At 40.6% G+C, this 19553-nt stretch overlaps 1 protein-coding gene across 1 annotated transcript; it reads right to left on the reverse strand.

Annotated features, from left to right (window-relative positions):
* Positions 1–727: 727 nt before the first annotated feature.
* Positions 728–16310, reverse strand: cdk4 (cyclin-dependent kinase 4). Its single transcript, XM_005924809.3, has 8 exons — positions 16057–16310; positions 7042–7276; positions 6831–6966; positions 6489–6656; positions 4433–4542; positions 3181–3231; positions 2960–3095; positions 728–1518 (listed from the first exon to the last, which is right to left on the reverse strand). Exons 2-8 carry the CDS (start codon positions 7257–7259, stop codon positions 1417–1419), a joined length of 921 nt encoding a protein of 306 aa, XP_005924871.1. The 5' UTR covers positions 7260–7276; positions 16057–16310; the 3' UTR covers positions 728–1416.
* Between the last annotated feature and the right edge of the window lie 3243 nt (positions 16311–19553).

The raw sequence follows: 19553 nt of genomic DNA on the forward strand, positions 1-19553 counted from the left end.
GATCTGAGACATCTTTGGTTCAAATTGTCATCAACAGGTATGGAGGAGGTGAGGAGAGAGGTACAGCAGCCATGTGTAAAACACAGTGGAGGCTCTGTGATGGTTTCAGCCAGTGTGTTGGAGTTTGTGTCAAAACTGATGGAATTATGAGTGATTATGAATTTATCTACCATGTAATACTGGAAACCTTCACCCAGTAACTTTATTTTTGAAGCATACCTAAATAGAAAAAACACAGCAAAACACTATCAGTGACGGATCTGCTTCACCAGAGCCCAAACCTCAAAATTATTCAAGCAGCGAGAGATCATCTTGACCAAAAACAGAATAAAAAGCAGAAAACATCCAAAGAAGATCATTGAATGCCCCTCAAGAAGTCCAGAGAACTATTCCCAAGACACTACTTACAGCAATGATGACGAAGCTTGCCTAAGAGAGTTCAGGCTGTGTTGATGAATAAAGGTGGTCATACAAAATATTAAATATTACGAACTCTGTTTTGCCTTAAATACTCGCACTTGTTGCACTGAATCAGTCCCATTTACCTAACAAAAATAAAGAAGTGAGGGGGGGCTTTCACAGTACCGTCTAATTGAATATGCTAATGATGGCACGATTCACAATTTTATACCTCATGTTCATTCAAGAAACACATTTCAGTCCATTTTTCGGTTTCATTCATTCCACAGACCCCCAATCTGTGTAATAAAACACAATTAAGCCTCAGTGTGGTTGAAACATTTATTTATATTTGCAGTGATGACTGATTTCAGATGGTTGCAGCAACAGAAGACAAATGTTAAACACGAAATGAACTACACCCATTCAGTCTTTCAGCACATAGAAAAATACTTTTGTTTCTTGAGCTAATTCAAGGGCAATACCAGTATTTTTATAAGGTGTGTCGTTCTTGTGTGCTTATCCACTTCTACTTGTTCCTTTTCCTCACGAATTTAACACAGCTAGCTTAAATCATTTACATACAGCTCAATGCCTGTCACAGTCTTACAATGTTATTGTTCCTATTGTATTATATTAATACAGCTACAGTAAACTCACTATCTAATGGCTTTTCTAATCTGACACGTCCAGAAATGTCGCAGGAGGAACATTTTGTCGGCGATGACACGACTTTTGTGTTTATGAGTGCCAGCTGACGATACTGATACGTGAAAAAACACTGGTACTGTCCTTTAAGACGTGACACGTTATTACTCGTTACATTTACACATTGAGAACCATAGCAGCGATCCTCATTTCATTCCTCGTTCTCAGCCTTTTACCTTTTTTTTGTGATGCGGGAATAACAAAATAATATTCCGAAGCAGACATCGTGAAAGGCAGAGCGGTGAATGACACTGATACGTCGAAACTTCCGACACTGTTACCTCTTGCTGCGCGCTTCCCTGGACGACTTCAGCTTTTTGTCTGAGTCGACGTCGCCTCGTCCCGAAAATATTCATGTTCTAGTGCGTTTAAGGCTGATATTCGTTTCAAGGGGTCAAAGGTCAGCATTTTCTGTGGAGGAAAGAGTAGCACGATGTTAGAAGTGTGTCACTGTACGTTGTGAGCTCTTTAATGGACAGTTTGATGAACTGCCAAAGAATATCTAATCAGCCAGTCACATGACAGCAACTGGCATGTAGACATGGTCAAGACAAGCTGGGCATCAGAATCAGGAAGAAAGAGGATGTAAGTTTGAATGTGGCACGGTTGTAGTGTCAGAAAGGCCAGTCTGAGTATTTCTAAAACTACTGAGCTACTGGGATTTTCCCACACAACCATCTCTAGGGTTTCCAAAGAAAAAAAAGAGAAAATGTCCAGTGGGCGGCAGTTCTGAGTTTAGAGGTCAGAGGGGAATGGGCAGACTTCTGAATGCATAGCACATCAAACCTCGAAGCAGACGTGCTACAGCAGCAGAAGACCACACCAGGTGCTCCTCCTGTCAGCTAAAACAGGAACTGAGGCTACAATTCACACGACAGAAGACTGAAAAACATCGGCTGGTCTTTCGATTTCTGCTGTGACTTTCAGATGGTAGGGTCAGACTTTGGGGTAACCAACATGAAAAGATGGCTCCATCGTGTCTTGTATGGTTCAAGCTGCTGCTGCTGGTGGCTATTTTCTTGGCATATCTTGGACTCCTTAGAACCACTGAGCACCATTTAAATGCTACAGCCTACCAGCCTGCTGACCATGACCATCCCTTTATGACCACAGTGTACCCATCCAGCTGGATAGCATGTCACAAAGCTCAGATCATCTCACACTGGTTCCTTGAACATGCCAATGAGTTCACTGTACTCGGATGGCCTCCACAGCACCTTTGGCATGTGGTTAAATGGGTGATTCACATCATGAATGTGCAGCAACTGTGTGATGCTATCATGTCAACATGGAGCAAAAAGATCTCGGAGGTATGTTTCCTGCACCAGAGAAGATTAACTGGCAGATTCAGTCCTATTTATCAATTCTGCAGTGAAACCGAGAAGTAAAAGCACTTGTGTTTCTATTATTTATCACATCATACAGGGAGACATGATCAAATCTTCTGTCTACTTTAAATAGTTAGGTAACGCCTTTAATCACAGGAATGAACATTTACTGTAAATCTCCTTTAAATATTCCATTTAAAATGTCAATTTAAGTCATATTTCCTCTTTAACCAGCACTCTGTAAAGCATGCGAACAAAACCCTTTTCTTAAAAGGGCACTTCCACAAGTCCGGGTTTCTCCTCTAACACAACCAGCTGAATAAGCAAAAGGAGTCACAGGAATTTGTCAGGATCGCAGCAGTTGATTTCCTGAGGCTCGTGTTTAAGGCAAATGAAATTCTTCTGGGATCTGAGGTTGCTTAATCTGTTAATGCCCTGATTTTAACTCGGTATGTAGCTGAGACATAAATCAACTACCAGGCAGGATGCAAAGCCGCTCTAATGATTTAATTCACGAGCCTTACCAGCAACAGTTGCGCCCCATGCTCATTTATCTCTGGGACAAAGTCCGTGATTGGGCGAGCCGTGAGAGTGGGGAAGTTTTTCCTTGATAGTGTAACATCAGTCGGCCACTCCTCCTCTGGCGGCAAGCCGATAACCCTGAAATGACGTGTAAGTTTCAGTGACAAAGGAGTTGCGAGAATGATCAGTCGGGTTAATGTGACTGAAAGTGTTTGTTACTCACTCAAAAATCTTCCCAAGTTGGTCCATTTCTGATTCTCCACAGAACAAAGGTCTAACACGCAGACAGAACAAAGACGAGTTAAAAGCTGGAAGCTGATGGTTATTTTTGACCTTTGGCCTAAAAGCTACAACATCATAACACTGTGCAGTTTTGATGAATCATAAGAATCTCACCATCTTCATAGGAACTGCTCACAAAGGGATCGTTTTTTAGGCATTCATCCTTTGATGCAATGTGTCATTTGTACCGCTAGGTGGAGCTGCTGTGTGCTTCTTAGCATTTCTGATTAAACTTAAAAGCTCCTCTAATACGTTCATAAAATTGCTGCTATCACAGGATCAGTCTCTTAAATTAAACTTCTAAATCACCAAACAAAATTAATACTGAGCTGAAGTCAGTTCTTAATATTAATATTAAGCTTATTGGTTAATTACCCACCCCTGCTCTATGGTAAATTTGTATCACCAAGCATCATCATTCCCTAAACAGCTATAAAAAATACAGTTTAACTCAATAAACCTTAATCTTAAGTTACAGCTATAAAATGTTTATGGCAAAGACCTTTTTTATTTACTCTTTAAACCAATTTACCCTTATTAAAACTCATTTTACTGATATATGTACTAATATATGAGAAACTAAAAACCGCCCGTGCCTCAGGACCAGAGAGCACACACTGACTGCAAATGTGCCGTGAATATTTTGGTTTCAGTCAGAAGCAGAATGCAGAAATGTTCATATATCTGTAAAATGTTCAGCCTCGTTGCACATTTGCACTGGATTTGCTATCATGTCCTGGCATCTTACTAAATATTTCTTGCACGTGATTAAAACAAAGAAATGATCCACATCTATGTCAAACATGAGAAAGTCAGCCTGACTTAAACCGAAAAAATGAACAACACTTTGTAAATATTTAACTTTCTCTAACCTTAGCCAACAGTTTCAGAACCTGAACAGCAAATAAAAAGCTAGACACGAGTCCCAGGCTTGTGCCTTTGTACACACTGCTTCCCTATCACAGGTGCAGTTAAAAGATGTCATGGTTATCGAGGCAATGGTTTCACACAGAACCAGAGCAAATCAAACTTACTTGGCACGATGGAGATGATTTAAAATCACAATCTAATCTGTTTTCAGGAATTTAATGAGAACCCAGAGCTCACGTCACACCTCGCAGAGGATGAGTAATCAGGCCTCTGCTACTTTTTAACTTAGTGACTCAGATCACAAAAATCGAATGCTGACTCACTTCCGTCTGAACATCTCTGCAAAGATACAGCCGGTGCTCCAGATATCCACGGGTGTGGCGTAACTGGACTGCAGCAGGACTTCCGGAGGTCGGTACCACAGGGTCACAACCTGGAAGACACAAACAGAACAGCTCAATGGATACATACCAAAAAAACCTTTTATCAATATGTATATGCTGATACTAATTCATCATGATCTGATGGGAATTTCTAACTTGGGGTTGGGCTCTAACAGAGTCGCAAACAGCAAACAGGTCAAATACTGTTGAAGAACAAAACACTCGCACATTAGCTGCTTTTCTGCAGATGTTTCCAGAGTGTGTCATTCAGGTTGAGGTGAGAAAAAATGCTTTACTGATGTCTGAAGATCACGTAAAAGAGTTTATTCGTAGTGCAAAGACAGTGTTTAGCAAAAAACTCCACAAAACATTATCTAGTAGCAGGGGCAGGGCAGTCGACCCCCCTTGATATTCAACTGGGCCCCCATGTTGCCCCTCCAAAATTGTGTAGTCATGTCACTCCAACCATGGGCGGAAATTACAGATAAGATAGGAAGACAAGAAAGTTTTGAGCCCCTTTTTCTGTTAAAAACTGTTTTGTCCCCCTCAGTGCATCACTGCACGTAAATACCATTACGTGCAGTGACAGCTATAGGGTTAAATAGCATGGTTAAAAGATGTGCTCCCCCTCATACACCCCCCCTCCCAACTCTTGAATTTGCAAACTGTAAGCAAAACGATGTGTTTTTTTCTAGCACTCAGGAAAATTAAACATACTTACTGCTGTAACCACTCTTTATTTTATTGGCTCCATTACTTTGTCGCTAAATCTGAATCTGCAGCAAGGGTGCTTTATAATTATGGGGAAGCTACGTCTTCTAATGGAGGTCTAGTGAACATTAAGATCATTACAGCTACTAAATTTAAAAACACTTTTAAAGAGCTTTTGTTTTCCTACGTATTTAATTGAATAATTTTTAGCCTCCTCCAGTACTTCCACACTATATCAGTAAAACGTCTGTGGTTTAATCCCAGGAGGGAACATAAAGTCCTTTGGGGTCGTGTCAGGAAGGTTATCTGGTATAAAAAATCTACCAAAATAAGCATGTGGAGCTACTTCCTGTCCTTGTAATTAAGATAGCAACCAAAAATAACTCTATGAGCCTCCCTCCCTGACTCATTTGACTAATTGATGGGCCTGTCCTTTTAAAAGTCCTGGAAAAATGCCCCTGCCTGGCAAAGATCTGCATCTTCAGCAGGTAATTTTCTTTCACTGTACTCATGCTAATGCAGAAGCTAGCATTTAGCTAAAGTTACAGACATACCAGCATGGCTCTAGCCTTTTATTGTTACTTTACTGTTCATTTTTTAAACCACTAAAACAATTTTTCAGAATTCAAATAAAACAAATAATAAGCTGACAGCCACAATTACAGCATCTTTAATTATGGGGCAAATGTGCGTGACATTAAAAGCAAAACGCCAAAACAAGGCATAGCAGTTTAAACATGAGTAATAAAATGCTAGCCAGTGCAGTAAATCTGAATATTACGTCTTTTTTTTTTTTTTATAAAAATGTAGTTTTGAGGCATCATGGTTTGTCCTGGAGTATTTCCTGGCAATCTGCTAACACTCCAGGAAGTTACTGCTCCCATCCAAGTCACGGCGTGAGATTTTACACAACATCTTTACACAAAAATGTGATATAATGCATTAATTACCGAGGCGTGGGGTTACTACTTGGCAGCTTTTGTTACTTTTGGATTGTTTACCCACCATTTCCAGTCCTGCCTTACGCTAAGCTAACCATCTGCTGGTTGTAGTGTTCTTATCTAACGCTAAGCAAGAAGGCAAATAAGCATATTTTCCAAAATGTTTATGCCTGGCACCAGAATGCTGAAGACTGGAAACTGTATGTTATTTTCACTGTCTAGCTGCCTAAAACACTTTGAAGTGCTGACTACAATGAAATGGTAGAAAATCGACAATAAGAATTAATCAAAGTTAGAAAAAAAATTACAATATCCTTTGGAAAATTACTCTATACACGTCTTACCACAGGAGTGAGGGCCATGTGGCAGCTGTAGATCCTGGCAAGTCCAAAGTCAGCCAGCTTCACCTGGCCCTGGCTGGTTACCAGAATATTCTCTGGTTTCAGGTCTCTGTGCATCACGCGGTTAGAGTGAAGGAATGCAAGACCACACAGCAACTGCTTCATCAAATCCTGCAAAAACACAAGCAGAGCTTCACTGGAACTACATATTTTACAACTTTCAGCTTGGGAACAGGGATTTAAATGAGTAATAAGCAGAACAGTCCATGCTTGGAATGTGGTATCAGCAATGTTATTTTACTTTAGCTAACTTTTAGTGTAGATATAGCTGGAGCCAGTTCTCACTTTAATGCGGTCTGGAGATAATCCTGGTGCTGGCGCTTTCTCTAGGTATGTCTTAAGGTCCTGGTCCACGTGCTCAAACACTAGAGTGACTTTGGTCTCCTGGTTTGCTCCCTTGGTGGCGCAGACATCCATAAGCCTGCAGAAGTAAGAAAATTCATGACTCCTGTGTGAAGCATTCATTTTAATCACAAGATGAAAAGACGACACCCACCTGACCACATTGGGGTGGTCGAACTGCTCCAGCCGTTTTAACAAAGCCACTTCTCTGACTGTGGAGACCGGGAGGCCGTTTTGGTCTGTCCTCACACGCACGCTCTTCAGAGCCACAAACTGCCCGCTCTCAATGTCCCGGGCTTTATAAACAGTCCCATAAGCACCTCCACCGATTTCTGCCACCGGGTCATACTGGATGCTGGTGCTGTGGGCCATGGCCAAGTTGAAAGAGCCTGACACAGAAAGCAATAATGATATTACTGGCAATCGGTTAATGTCCCGTGGAAAGTGCACTGCTTCAAGTGACCGATCACAGTGGTTGAAGATGCAAATACATGATGAGGCTAGAAAAAAAGTAGTGAAATCGTTAAAGTCAGCTGGATTCACCCTCTGGGCATGAAGACTGCCTGGACCCAAGTGGTTATCTGACCATCCACTTCAGAGAACAACAACACTGGCATTGCTTAAAAATGCAAAAAGAAAAAAAAACTTATAAAAACCCATCTAACAACAGTCAACCAGCATAATGAACTTTTTATGAACTCTCTACACCGAACAAGGAACATCATCTTCCCAAAGACATTCTGTGTGGGAGAAGCTGGTGACTCTTCAGTAATAAAGAGAGAAAAGTCCTCGGGCTAACACCAGGCAGAGGCTGAAATTCATTACCACATCTCTGCAAACCTGCCACATCCAAAATGAATTGATGCTCCTCAACAGCTCTTGTGCTTGAGGATCCATTTCTAAACGAGTACAAAGTCTATTTCCTGTCACACTGCCAGCAGTCCATCTTAGAAATAACTTCGAATTGGCGATAAAAAAGCACTTTTGTGTTAGAACTTCATGCGCTCTCAATGAAAGTCTTCCTGTTCGTGTTTTTTTTTTTTTTTACTTTGCAAATGACCTTCTATAGCAACAGTATGCTTACTTTTATCTGTTTAACTACAGCGGGGGCTTTTATAGCAAATGTTTTTGGTAGCTACCAGTTTCTCTTTTATTCTTTGAGCTTTAGCCTGTTTTTGATGTGAAAAAGTTTCTAGCTTGCTAAAATTATTCAGTTGAACTTCTTCCACTACATTACATTTTTAAAACCTTGTCCCTAATACTCCAAAGACCCCCCCACTTGGCTTTTCCCCTCGTCTAGCAGACCTTACACTTTTGCCACCAGACCAAACCTCTGTAAAAATGTCCTCGTCTGTTCATTTTGCTTTCAGTTTAGTGTCTGTTTGTGAATGAATTGCTCCAAAGACTCGTGTTGTTATAGGTTATAGTGTAAGTCTTTAGCAGCACTTTTGACTTCTTGAGATAATTAGCCCACTCACTACTGCTGGCAGTGTTGCTGTGCAAATACATTCGACTGTCTCAGCTGTAGTTTTCAATGATGTAGTACCCCTTTAATTTTGATTCAATTCAATTTTATTAATATAGCACCAAACCACACAAACAGTCAACTCGAGGCAGTTTATATTGTAAGGTAAAGATCCTACAAAAATAAGTGAGGCTGGGGGAGATCACCTCTGAAACCCGGTCCCTCAGTATTGGTGCCCCTCAAGGATGTGTCCTCTCACCACTACTGTTCTCCCTCTACACTAACGACTGCACCTCCAAGAACTCGGCTGTCAAACTCCTAAAGTTTGCAGATGACACCACTGTCATTGGCCTCATTCAAGATGGTGATGAGTCTGCATACCGGCAGGAAGTTGAGCGGCTGGTACTCTGGTGCAGTCAGCACAATCTGGAGCTGAACACTCTTAAGACTGTAGAGATGACAGTGGACTTCAGGAGACATCCCTCAACTCTGCTCCCCCTCACCATATCAGACAGCCCTGTGTCAACTGTGAAGACCTTCAAGTTCCTGGGTACAACCATCTCCCAGGACCTGAAGTGGGAGACCAACATCAACTCCATCCTCAAAAAGACCCAGCAGAGGATGTACTTCCTGAGACAACTGGGGAAGTACAGTCTTCCACAGGAGCTGCTGATCCAGTTCTACACTGCGGTCATTGAGTCTGTCCTGTGCTCCTCCATCACAGTCTGGTATGGAGCAGCCACTAAACAGGAACAGGAACAGACTGCAGCGGACGGGCAGGAAAATCATCACAGACCCCTCACACCCTGCACACAGACTTTTTGATCTGCTGCCCTCTGGCAGACGGTACAGAAGCCTGCAGACCAGGACCACCCGACACAGGAACAGTTTCTTTCCCCTCGCCATCTCCCTTCTTAACAGTTGACCTGTCACACTGCTCCCACTGCCAGACTGCAGCTGCACCTTATGTACATTTTGTAGTATTCATTCCACCTCATTCATTTCTGTATTTTATGTATATAAGTTTAGATTCGTTATTTATAGTTGGTTTACACAGCTTTGTGTATGTATGTGTAATGTGTGTATATAGACACGTTGTGTGTGTGTGTGTGTGTGTGTGTGTGTGTGTGTGTGTGTGTGTGTGTGTGTGTGTGTGTGTGTGTGTGTGTGTGTGTGTGTGTGATTTACATTGCTGTGCTTGAGAGCCACCATCTACCGGAACCAAATTCCCTGTATGTGTCTGCACATATACTTGGCCAATAAACACGATTCTGATTCTGATAAAGAGAAAACCCCAAGCAAGCACTTTGGCGACAGTGGGAAGGAAAAACTCCCTTTTAACAGGAAGAAGCCTTCAGCAGACCCAGGCTCAGGGAGAGGCAGCCATCTGCCCCAACTGTCTGAGGGTGACGAGAGGAAGAAAGGCAAAAAACACACTGTGGGAAAGAGCCAGAGATTAATAATAAGTAACGATCAATGCAGAGCAGTGTATAAACACACGGAGAGTGAAGACCACTCAGTGGGAAGCCCCCAGCAGCCTAGGCCTATTGCAGTGTAACTAAGGTAGGATTCAAGGTCACCTGATCGAGCCTTAACTATAAACTTTGTCAAAAAGGGAAGTTTTAAGCCTGATCCTAAAAGTAGAGAAGGTGTCTGCTTCCTGGATCCAAACTGGGAGCTGGTTTCACAGGAGAGAGGCCTGAAAGCTGAAGCTTCTGTCTCCCATTCTACTTTTAAATATCCTGGGAACCACAAACCAGCAGTCTGAGAGCAGGATGCTCTACTGGGGTGATGTGGTACTATGAGGTCTTTATGGTAAGGTATGATGTGGTCTGTCTTTTTATTCCTTGTCAGTGAAGGTGTTTTTTTTTTCTTTTCAAAGCCAGTTTGTACCATTATCTCTACGATGCTCCCACTCCTACCATTTAATAACCTTAAAGAATAAAAAGTTATCAAAAACGATAAATTGTACTTCACTTGAATGTTTATAACAGGTAGACCTAGGATGCTTTTTAAAATTCTTCAATTCATATTTAGTGGTAAGACAAACAAAATTCTGCCACAGACTGGTCTCCCTGTTGAAGAGGTGATAAGGTCCATACAGATATATACACATAGAAAGGCTGAGAAAGTTCTACTAAAATGCTTTAGGAGTAGAAAAATGTCCCACATCTCTACAAACTTATGGTAAAAATGTCACTCAGCTCATTAACTCCTTAAAAATGTACACATGCTGTAAATACTTTACAATTTACACATTTGTTTTTTAACCCTCTCAGGCTCAAATTAAGTTTTTGTTGCTAATGCACAAAAGAGCACCTGCAGTGGTACTTCTGAGTAAAAAAACTCATAAAATATGTATGTGGGGTAATCAGGTTGTTAGCTTTTACTTGTTGCAAATCTGCAACGCCTGCCTTGAGAGGGTTAAGATTTTTCAAACAAAAAGTTACTTTGATGTTATTTTAGTGTTATTTTATATTTTACCCAGCAGCATTATTAAAATTGACTTGTGCACATAACAGAATTAACTTTGCTTTTTTTCTCACTGTGTGTTTGTAATACAAAACTATGCTTGGAGCTGCAAAGCATTTGAAGGCTAGTTAAGCCAACATCGGTTAGAGCGGAGATATAATCATCAGTGCTCTATTATATACTTATCAAATGTGAAGTGTCTTATTTGTGAAATGGGTGAAACGCACGACACAAAAAACATCTTAAGCTTGATTCCAGCCAGGAATACGTGTTGCGTATCATACTCCCCTCCGGCCCCACCTGACTTCTCCACCTCCCATTTCCTGCCTGCCCCCAACTGTCAACTGCCACATAAAGACAACTGCTACCCCCACCCCACCCTTTACCCCCCACCCATCAAAAAAGGGAAATACTATTAATTTTAAGTTTTTAATCCACAAGTGGCAGGAGTCATGTGACTCAACAAATGCGGCTCCACTTTAAAGTCGAGGTCCTTTGACGAGGGACTTCTGCCCACCACTCTGCAGCACAGGAAGCACCTTCAATCACTCGACCAAAAAAATCTTTCTGTGCCGTCGCTCCAGCCCTCAGTCTCCCGACAGGAAGCAGGTATTTTTACTTTTTAATTATTTTACCTGCATTTTTTAATCACTCTTATATTTAAATGTTCATTTGCTATTTTATCTAGGGATTGAGAGTAACGTAGTTTCTATTCTCTGTATGTCCTGTACATGTGGCAGAATTGACAATAAAGTTGACTTTGACTTGAAAAAAAAAAAAAAAAAAAAAGGTACACGGCCAGAGACAACATCATCCCTCTGCTTCCTTCTCTTTGTTAAAGCCTCGGCCTTTAATCTGTCAAGGCAGATTGGTGCACTTCCTCCGCTCAGCCCATCCCCTAACTGATTTCCATCCATCCACACCCCTTTGACCCACTACACCTCTAATGCCTGATATGGATTTCTCTGCAAGCCCTGCTTTTGCATTCTGAGCTCGCTTACTCCTTGGTAGAAGTTCTCTTCTCTTTAAAGTGTGAAAACAAAACAATGTCCCATTCAGGGTCTCTTAAGAACCTGTTGATCTTGTTTAGACCAAGACTTGTCTGCCATTATGTCAAGTCACAGAGCGAGCGATGTGTTGCTGTCGAAGAAATAAAGAAAGACCTCAAACCAAACTAGACTCCAGTGTTTTGGATTCGGCACCACTTTCGTTTAACAGTATTTATTACCCACCACAGCACAGCAAAACCATCCATTTGGTTCATGCCTTCTGAGTAAAAGGAGTAGAGGACAAAGCTGACTGTAACCTGACATCCCCAGGCTGATGTACTGCCACCAACAAAATCTATTTTCCCTATTTTCATGTGACTCAAACTGTTAATAAAAGTAGAGCAGAAACATCACCTGACTCTGTGCATTAACGATGATCAGAGAAAAGAAAGATGAAGTAGGCCTAGAACTTACATTTTTCTGAAGAAAGGCACAGCAACAAAGGAGTAGAAACACAATCCACTCAAAGTCCAACACTTCAACAAGGAATTCATTCTCTTCTGGATTTGGCTGCTAATGTCATTTTCCAAAACAGGTAATCCAAAGTCCAACACTGTAAACGGCTGTTAGATATTTGGCTTACACAGTATGAAAGCATCTCTGTGTGTTTTATATGAGCCCAGAGATGGAAAACAAATAAATAGAGAGTGCACTTATGGGCTTATTGTCAGCATAGAGATAATTCAGTAAAAATCTTACAGTCCTCATCTTCCACGAGAAGAAAATGTCCATATGGAACGAAAGAAACCTGCCAAGTTCAGATTTGTTATTAATATCTCAAAGTGTTTAATGAATGAATAATCCACTGGATCACTGCATCGGCTAAAATACTGTATCAACCAGAGATGGGCAGTAACGCGTTACTTGTAACGCGTTACTGTAATCCAATTACTCTTTTCAAGTAACGAGTAAAGTAAGGGATTACTATTGCAAAAACGGTAATTAGATTACCGTTACTTTGCCGTAGGAACGCTGCGTTACTAAAACCGTGATTTTTTTGCGAGAATGTCTCACGACAGTGACGTAAGCGAGTGCGACGTTCGTGACAACAGCTGTGTGCAGATCAACAATGGATAATATATCGAGTGCGGGAGAGTATGAGCGTGCAGCGTTTAAAGCGTGGAAGTACTGACCTTACTTTGAGTTTGATTCCATAAAAAGTGACAAAAACATTAGTGTCCATTAGCATTGTGCGTGGGAAGAAAACTTCTTTTTACAGCGAAAAACCCCCCCCCAAACGTCCAAGCAAGCACCGAGTGCGCTACGACGTAATGGGAAACTCACAGAGAAACTCGCAGATTCTTCCACTGACCGCTGTGGCTCACCTGCACCAGGGTAAACCTCCGCCTACCCTGCTCCTGCTTTACAGGTGAAAATAGAGCAACAGGACCGCTAGTCTTTGACTTTATTTATTTTCTGCTGTGTTTTACTTGCATCTATTTGAAAGACTGAGTGTAAACACAAAAAAAAATTATTTTATGTGCTGGAATGTGCAGAAAATAGGTTTAAATATTAAACAAATTTCTTCCAGTCAGAGAATGTTGCATATAATTACATTTTTGCTTGATGCATAAAGTTAAAAGATTAAAACTAATAAAAGTTTTAAAAAGAGACTTTTCCATTTGATTACATTTTGTATGATGGATTATGCAGAAAAAGTAGAATTGGGCTGAAAGATCTATCGCTTTATCACCTATTCAGGTTTTAAATCGTGTTTTTAAAAGTAACTAAGTAACTAAGTAATTAATTACTTTTGAAAATAAGTAATCAGTAAAGTAACTGGATTACTTTTTGGGGGAAGTAATCAGTAATTAGTTACTGATTACTTTTTTCAAGTAACTTGACCAACACTGGTATCAACTAAGAATAAAAAATGACTAATATTGCCTACAGTTGTTTTTATATATCCAGACGTGCTCCCAAACCACAAACGGCAATTATAAACCACATGTAGTCAATATAAACTGTTGTTACTAAGAGGAAGAGGTATTGCTTTAATTTACCGCAAGTCTTCCTCTTGTGCAAAGAAAACTGAGTCAGACTTGTCTGCTGACATGAATCCACCAAAATTTCTCTCGAAATTATTAAGAAATGAACCGACATACAGGATGCAAATAAAACTTTCTCTTCTGCAAAAAACAAAACAGAACTCACTTCTCTAAATAACACTGAGATCAATTTTGCCATCAAGATATATTTACATAAAAACCTTTTTGACAAAGCTTATAGCTGGGGCAGGATCAGGTGACCCTAAGTTATACTGCAATAGGCATAGGCTGCTGGAGGCATCCCATGATGCACCGAGTGTTTCTTCTTCACTGACATTTTTTCACTCACTATGTGTTTATATCATTTAATCATTTGTTATTATTAAACTCTGGCTCTCTCCCATCGTGTGCTTTTTGTCCGGTCTTCCTTGCTTCACCCCAGTCGAAGCAGATGGTCGCCCCTCCGTGAGCCTGGAGGCTTCTTCCTGCTAAACGGGAGTTATTCCTTCCCACTCTCGCCAAGTGTTTGATAATAGGGGATCATCTGATTGTTGGTGTATTGACCTTACAGTATAAAGTGCCTGGAGGTGACTGTTGTTGTGATTTGGTTTAATATATAAATATGAACATATGAGCATGTTTCATGTGCCTGGAAAGAGGAAAAGCAGTAAACTAGCTAGCAACATAATTTGACTCCAAGTTTATATTCACCTTTAACTCCTCATTTAAGTCGACACCTTTGTCAGTAACTTTGCATACAACACTTAAATTAAACCTTACATTTCAGAGGTTAAAAGAGCAACAACAACAAAAAAAAATCAAGTTGTTAGCACTTCCATTTATCAGGCCGCAGTCAGTTCCTTTGTATTTGCTTCAAATTAATATCAGGGCAGGAAATTACTAACACTTGATATAAGCCAAAACATTGCCCGTGATAACAAAGGCGTCATGATACAGCGGTACTCAACATGTGTCGAGATAATAAATGATATGCACTGCACTTGCCTCTTCACTGCATGCAACCTGGTTACTCCTTCACTTTATAATGAATGACCACGAACAGTCACAAAGCAGTGATCGGCACTCTGTAATTCATGTTGGTTCTGTGGGTTCTCAGAGGTTTGGGAGTCAGGGAGGAAACCTTCCCCTCACAATTCTAACACCAGTTTAACTGGTCTGGGCTAGGCTGCACTTGGTTGTGTGGGCTGACTTAAATATTTATCCCCGCTCCCCAGAACTGGTTTCAAATGTACGTTTTGCAGCAGGCAGATCAAATGTCTACATTTATTGACCCAAACAAACTGTGGGAAGCACAATTTTATGACGGACATCAAATGAATCAAATGTGCAAAACCCTGTCAAACATGTACTGATAATATCTGGCAGGAGGAACCAGTAGAGAGGATTACTGCATGTGTATTTTGCCCCATTCTTGGTTGACAGTGGTCAGAATAAATAGTCCGTCGGGCTCTAGTGCCAGCAGTGTTTTCCCCTTGTCTTCACAGCAGGACACAACAGAACAGCCCTGTGGTTTTCAGTGAAACTACCACAGCCTGCCTGTAGAGCAATGACTCTCATAATGAATGATCAGCCTTTCTGTGGTCTCACTGTCTGAGCTGTGAGTCGTTCAGGAAGTGAACAACCCATGACTTGTCACCCTAAAAACATCTCCCGGTTTCCTTTTCCAGCATAGAACAGCTTGCACAACCAGGGGACACACTACAGCTGCACATCTGGAAGCTTCAGCGTCTGACAACACTGGGGTCACTGATCGCTGCCAGAACCGGTCGTGAAGCTCACAGTTACTTCCACACATTTCATTCATTTACTGATTCTTCTAAGCAAAATGCAAACCAGTGACACTGAAGGCCAGTGGGCGGAGGTAGAGAGAAAGCAGGCCAGGGCACACAGAAAGCCTGCTCTGTCCCGACACGTGGTGCTCCTCCATAGCGCTCCTTTGTTAATTACACTGGCAACAAAGTGCAGCAACAACAGGCCACATGGACTTTTTCCTCCTCACCTACATGTTCACTGACGTGGCAGGGAAAACAGCAAACTACAGCAAGCAGCGGATGAGGCAAATCGCCGCCTGCAACTTCCATTTCCACATCTGTGCCACATTACATAAATATCAGTGTCACACACTCTGATCGCAAGCGGCTTCGAGTAATCGTCAGCCCAGATACTGTACTCACCTCGCCCGTCTGTCTCTCTCTCTTCTGTGGCAGGTAAGCTCACTTTAGCTCTATAAGGAAGACATGCTCACTAATCTGCCACGTATAACTCGCATACAAACGGGTCACAAGTGGCAGGTCGGTAAGGTTTAAAGCCCAGCAGTGGATCTGCTGTGGAGAAGCCAATACACCGAGATGATTTCGGCCTCCACTGTGTTTTTTGTCTTCAAGCCTGCACCCCTTTTGGGTTGTCTTCCTGTTGCTTCTAGCAAATCTCGGAGGCGGAGCCAAAATAATTCACCAGCAAATGAATGAAAAACTCCCGAGCTCAGCTGTGCGTCTTAAACTTTTATAAAGTGTCCAGAATCTGCAGTTATTAGCAATATATGACAATCAGTCGGGAGGTAGTTAAGGATAATTGATATGTAGTAGGCAAATCTAATTTGTCCCATCAAAACTATTATTTAGAATATATATTTACATATTACCGTGTCTGAGTTTGTGCGTCGTGCAGGAGAATAACATAGCCTGCTTACGTCGCTTAGAAATATTTAACTACTGATAACAAGCAAACAAATAGTTTCTTGAGATTTCAGCTTATAAAACAAATCACTTCTTAGTTTGAACTGGCTTATTTTTTTAACGTTCAAAGATGAAAAAACTGCTGGTGGCATTGAAAAATAAATAAACAGACAAATAAATAACTTAAATTGATCAAATAATGCTAATTATGAGTTAATTAACACATCATCAAAATTTATATGAAGTACCTGATAGATTTTTAGATCCTCCCCAAAAAGATGTTAAAAATCCGTCCATCCAGTCACTGAAGCAGTGTGGTTCTTCAAATGAGTTTTAACTCTAAGATTGAAATCACTCTTCTTTTTCTGCATTTCCTACAGCTAGACAGATGCAGACAGACTGATGCAGATATAGATATGGTCTAGATATAGACCCACACTGGGGAAATCCACTTGTTACAGTAGCACGAGGGGCAGAAAGAAAAAGTGAATTAGAGATACTTCAGAAAACCATTAAAATACATGAATAAATAAGAAAAATGATTTACAAATAAACACTACACAAGACTGGTTTGTACAATACTATACAGCGCAAAATACTCTAAAAGATAAATCAAAGTCTTTTTTAAATACATAAATAAAGTGCAGCAGGAATGATAATATATACACGCATATTTTTCTCAGCAAGTATTTATCCTATGTGCCTATCGTACAGTCTGACTGCTGTTGGGATGTAGGGCCTGCAATGATGCACTGTCCTACACAGTGGCTGTAATTGTTAACTGTTGAAAGAGCTGCTCCGAGTCTCCACAGTCTCATGCAGGGAGTGAGAGCTGTTGTCCATAATGGGCATTAGCTTGGCTAACATCCTCCTCTCACCCACCTCCTCTATGGAGGCTAGAGGACTAGCCAGCCTATTAAAAGTTGTACAACTTCTTTGAAATATCATATATGTATTGTCCTCTGTTTACTGTGTACCAGTAACTATGTAATAGTTTATTTCATACCCTAAAATCACCCTTTACATAAATACCAAACGAAAGTTTGCAAACTTTATCTAGAGACATATGGACCTGCAAATTAATTTAACAGTTTTTCTTTAATCTCTCCATATGTTCAGTATTTAAAACATCACCTAATTTCAATTTCAAAACAGTTTTTTTTTCAACAGTTAGTCTAAAAAACAATTCAAAAGAGAAACAGGTGTCCTCTAAAAAGGAGAAAAAGACTACACCATGTAAACTAAACAGTGTAATTAGATTAGCAAAATGGCTAATTGTGTATTTATTTAAAAGATGCAAATGGAATAACATCAGGCTTCATTCATCTCCGACAGCTAATAGTCTGTCCATACTGTTATTTTGAATGCTTATCCAATATAGAGTAGCAGGTGGTGGATATCAAGTCTGTCATACTGATGTAGCGTACGAGGTGGAGTATCCTGGACAGATTATCAGACTGTTACAACAATTCAGTGTTGCATTATTAGATAATAATGAATTACACGTGGCAATTAGGTTGAATACTTTTGGCTGTGAATCTCTTGTTAACAATAATCTGATCTTGTCGTCTGTCCACACTAATGGACATCCTGTCTGTCTCCGTGCCTTGAGGGAATTCTGCATCAGGCACCCAAAACAACATACAAGTGTTTAGTACTGGAAATAAAGGGGCTTTAATGGGGTGAATTCAATCCCAGACACATTCATTATATTTACTTAATGGATGCTTACTGGTTATGAACAAACTCCACAGTCAGTCTGCACTGATGCATGGGGTCAAAAAACAAAAGCACGAATGGTGGACGTAGTATTTTATAAATAAAATCCCATTAGGTCAGCTAAAATTTCTGTGCTCTGATATCCTGCACAACATATCCATTTGGCGCTCAGTCTTTCCCTGCTTTTACAGCTTTCTCTCCAGCCATCACTCATGCATTTATGTGCCTGCTGCCTGCTAGAGGGGAAGAAAGTAGACATTATCTACTTGTGACCAGAAATGGGAATATAGTACAGTGATAGTGACGTGCAGGCTGTCCCAGTAGCTGGGACAAACTCTAAAACAAGGCATTGCTTCTCTAAAACTGTTAAGCTGCTCGAGGGCTTTTTGCCTACCAGGAGAACTGCTGAGAAAACACAGAGTCAGTTGCAGAGATTTATAAGGAAGTGATCTCGAACTATTTTAAGAACCTTCGATAGACTCTTCCCTTGCAGACACTTTACTTGCCTTATAAACACAGCTGTTAATAATAACATCAGTGATGGCTCAGTTGTATGAAAGTGACCCAGTAAGCCCTGATACTGTGTTTAATATCATGACTGTAGCTTATGATTGAACATATAATGGACCAAATTGTCTCCTTTCTGCATAAATTATGAAAATTTCTTTATTTTAAAAATCAGTTATCTAAAAGTTTCTGCCTCAACTTCACCTTTTCCAAGGTGCTTGGAGAAAAATAAAGAACTGGTGAGATAAAAACTACAGCAACACTTGAAACACTAGGGAACAACTTTATTATGTGTTTCGACTATATGTGAAAGCCATTTGGCTGATGGCTATTACTATAAAGTACTTGAATGAGAAAGAAAGTAAGATACAAAATGAAATATTAAAGAATGAACAGTACCTGGAAGTGTTGACAAGAGATAATAATGATGCACTAAAACAAATGGAGGAACCTGATATAAGACTAACAGAATGTGAAAAAGAAATAAAAGACCTAAAAAAATCCAGAATTCCTCAGAGATTAGAACGACTATAAGGAGGGATTTAAATATCCGTGGTCCAAAGACGCTCACAATTTAACCACCAATACTTCCACCATCACTGAACCACGCCCAACAGAACAGAAAGTTTGGTTTAATGACGCACACATCCAAGCAAAGATTCCCTTCAACCACTCCAAACAAGAAAAAGACTCAATGTAAATTCTCCAGCCACCTTGGACATCCTTTTTTGGGCAAAATGTTTCGTCCCCTGGAACCCCCATCTCCACTA

The sequence above is a fragment of the Haplochromis burtoni genome, unplaced genomic scaffold (assembly GCF_018398535.1).
Source record: "Haplochromis burtoni strain Fernald_Lab_line unplaced genomic scaffold, NCSU_Asbu1 Contig_79, whole genome shotgun sequence".
Taxonomy (NCBI): Eukaryota; Metazoa; Chordata; class Actinopteri; order Cichliformes; family Cichlidae; genus Haplochromis; species Haplochromis burtoni.

Excerpts from the sequence above, each read along its gene's own strand:
- cdk4 (XM_005924809.3), bottom strand. The coding sequence starts at position 7,259 with ATGGCCCACAGCACCAGCATCCAGTATGACCCGGTGGCAGAAATCGGT. Across the intron at positions 6,657-6,830 it reads TATCTCCAGACCGCATTAAA|GATTTGATGAAGCAGTTGCT; the intron begins GTGAGAACTGGC and ends GTGTTTTTGCAG. Across the intron at positions 4,543-6,488 it reads ACATGGCCCTCACTCCTGTG|GTTGTGACCCTGTGGTACCG; the intron begins GTAAGACGTGTA and ends TGTGTCTTCCAG.